Source organism: Gavialis gangeticus, unplaced genomic scaffold, assembly GCF_001723915.1.
Source record: "Gavialis gangeticus isolate Ggan-Ray unplaced genomic scaffold, GavGan_comp1, whole genome shotgun sequence".
NCBI lineage: Eukaryota > Metazoa > Chordata > Crocodylia > Gavialidae > Gavialis > Gavialis gangeticus.
Window position 1 is genome coordinate 9,222,716 of NW_017729009.1, and position 713 is coordinate 9,223,428.

The 713-nt window shown below is 70.7% G+C and overlaps 2 protein-coding genes across 2 annotated transcripts in view; one reads left to right on the forward strand and one right to left on the reverse strand.

Moving 5' to 3' along the window:
- Nucleotides 1-399, reverse strand: part of SNX21 (sorting nexin family member 21) — a 3,004-nt gene extending 2,605 nt beyond the window's left edge. Inside the window, exon 1 of the mRNA XM_019509740.1 lies at nt 384-399. Coding sequence (XP_019365285.1) covers nt 384-399 — 16 coding nt within the window. The remainder of the gene's footprint in view (nt 1-383) is intronic.
- A 204-nt stretch (nt 400-603) lies between these two features.
- Nucleotides 604-713, forward strand: part of TNNC2 (troponin C2, fast skeletal type) — a 3,247-nt gene continuing 3,137 nt past the window's right edge. Inside the window, exon 1 of the mRNA XM_019509930.1 lies at nt 604-694. Coding sequence (XP_019365475.1) covers nt 692-694 — 3 coding nt within the window. The 5' untranslated portion in view covers nt 604-691. The remainder of the gene's footprint in view (nt 695-713) is intronic.

The following is a 713-nucleotide window of genomic DNA, read 5'->3' on the forward strand; positions in this document are numbered from 1 at the left end:
GGGCAGACCCCTTTCCCCGGCCGCCGTGTCCCTGGGCAGGCCTGGTGCCCCGTGCCCCTCAGGCCTGTCCCTGCAGAGCAAGGCTTGCCCCTGCTTCCCCGGCACCTGCACCCTGTCCAGGAAGCACCCTGTGCCCTCCGGCCCCGCTGCCAGCTGCGGCCCCACACCAGAGGCCACCAGGGAAGGGGGCGGGCGCGGCCCCGCTCCTGCCAGCACGCCCGGCCTCCCCAGCCCAGACGCTGCCCTTGCAGCCCCCGGCTTCCTTGGCTCTTCCTTGGCTGCGGGGCTCGGGCTGCTCCACTTCCACCCCTCTCCCCCCGGGCGGCCCTGGCAGGTGGACGCGGGGGGTGGTGCAGAGCTCCCTGCCCGGTCTCCGGTGTCACCCTGGGGGGGCTGCATCTTGCTCCCGACGCCCTGACCCACTTCTCACCCCCGGCGCTTGGCCAATAAAGCTTTTGCTAAATTAGGTAAAATGCCCCTGCCGCCAACGTGGCGTGCAGGAGCAGAGCGGGGTGTCCGATAGGCTGCTCAAACGGGGGCGCCCGCCTGTGGCCAATCGCGCGGTGTGGGGGGGAAACGTGCAGGGCGCGGACAGTACAAATTGGGGGGCCAGGGGCGGCGGGGAAGCTTTTGGGGTCTGTTTGGTACAGGAGGCGGCGGCTGTGTCGGGCCCTCGGGGTGACCAGCCAAAATGGTGAGGAGGGCAGCTGTGG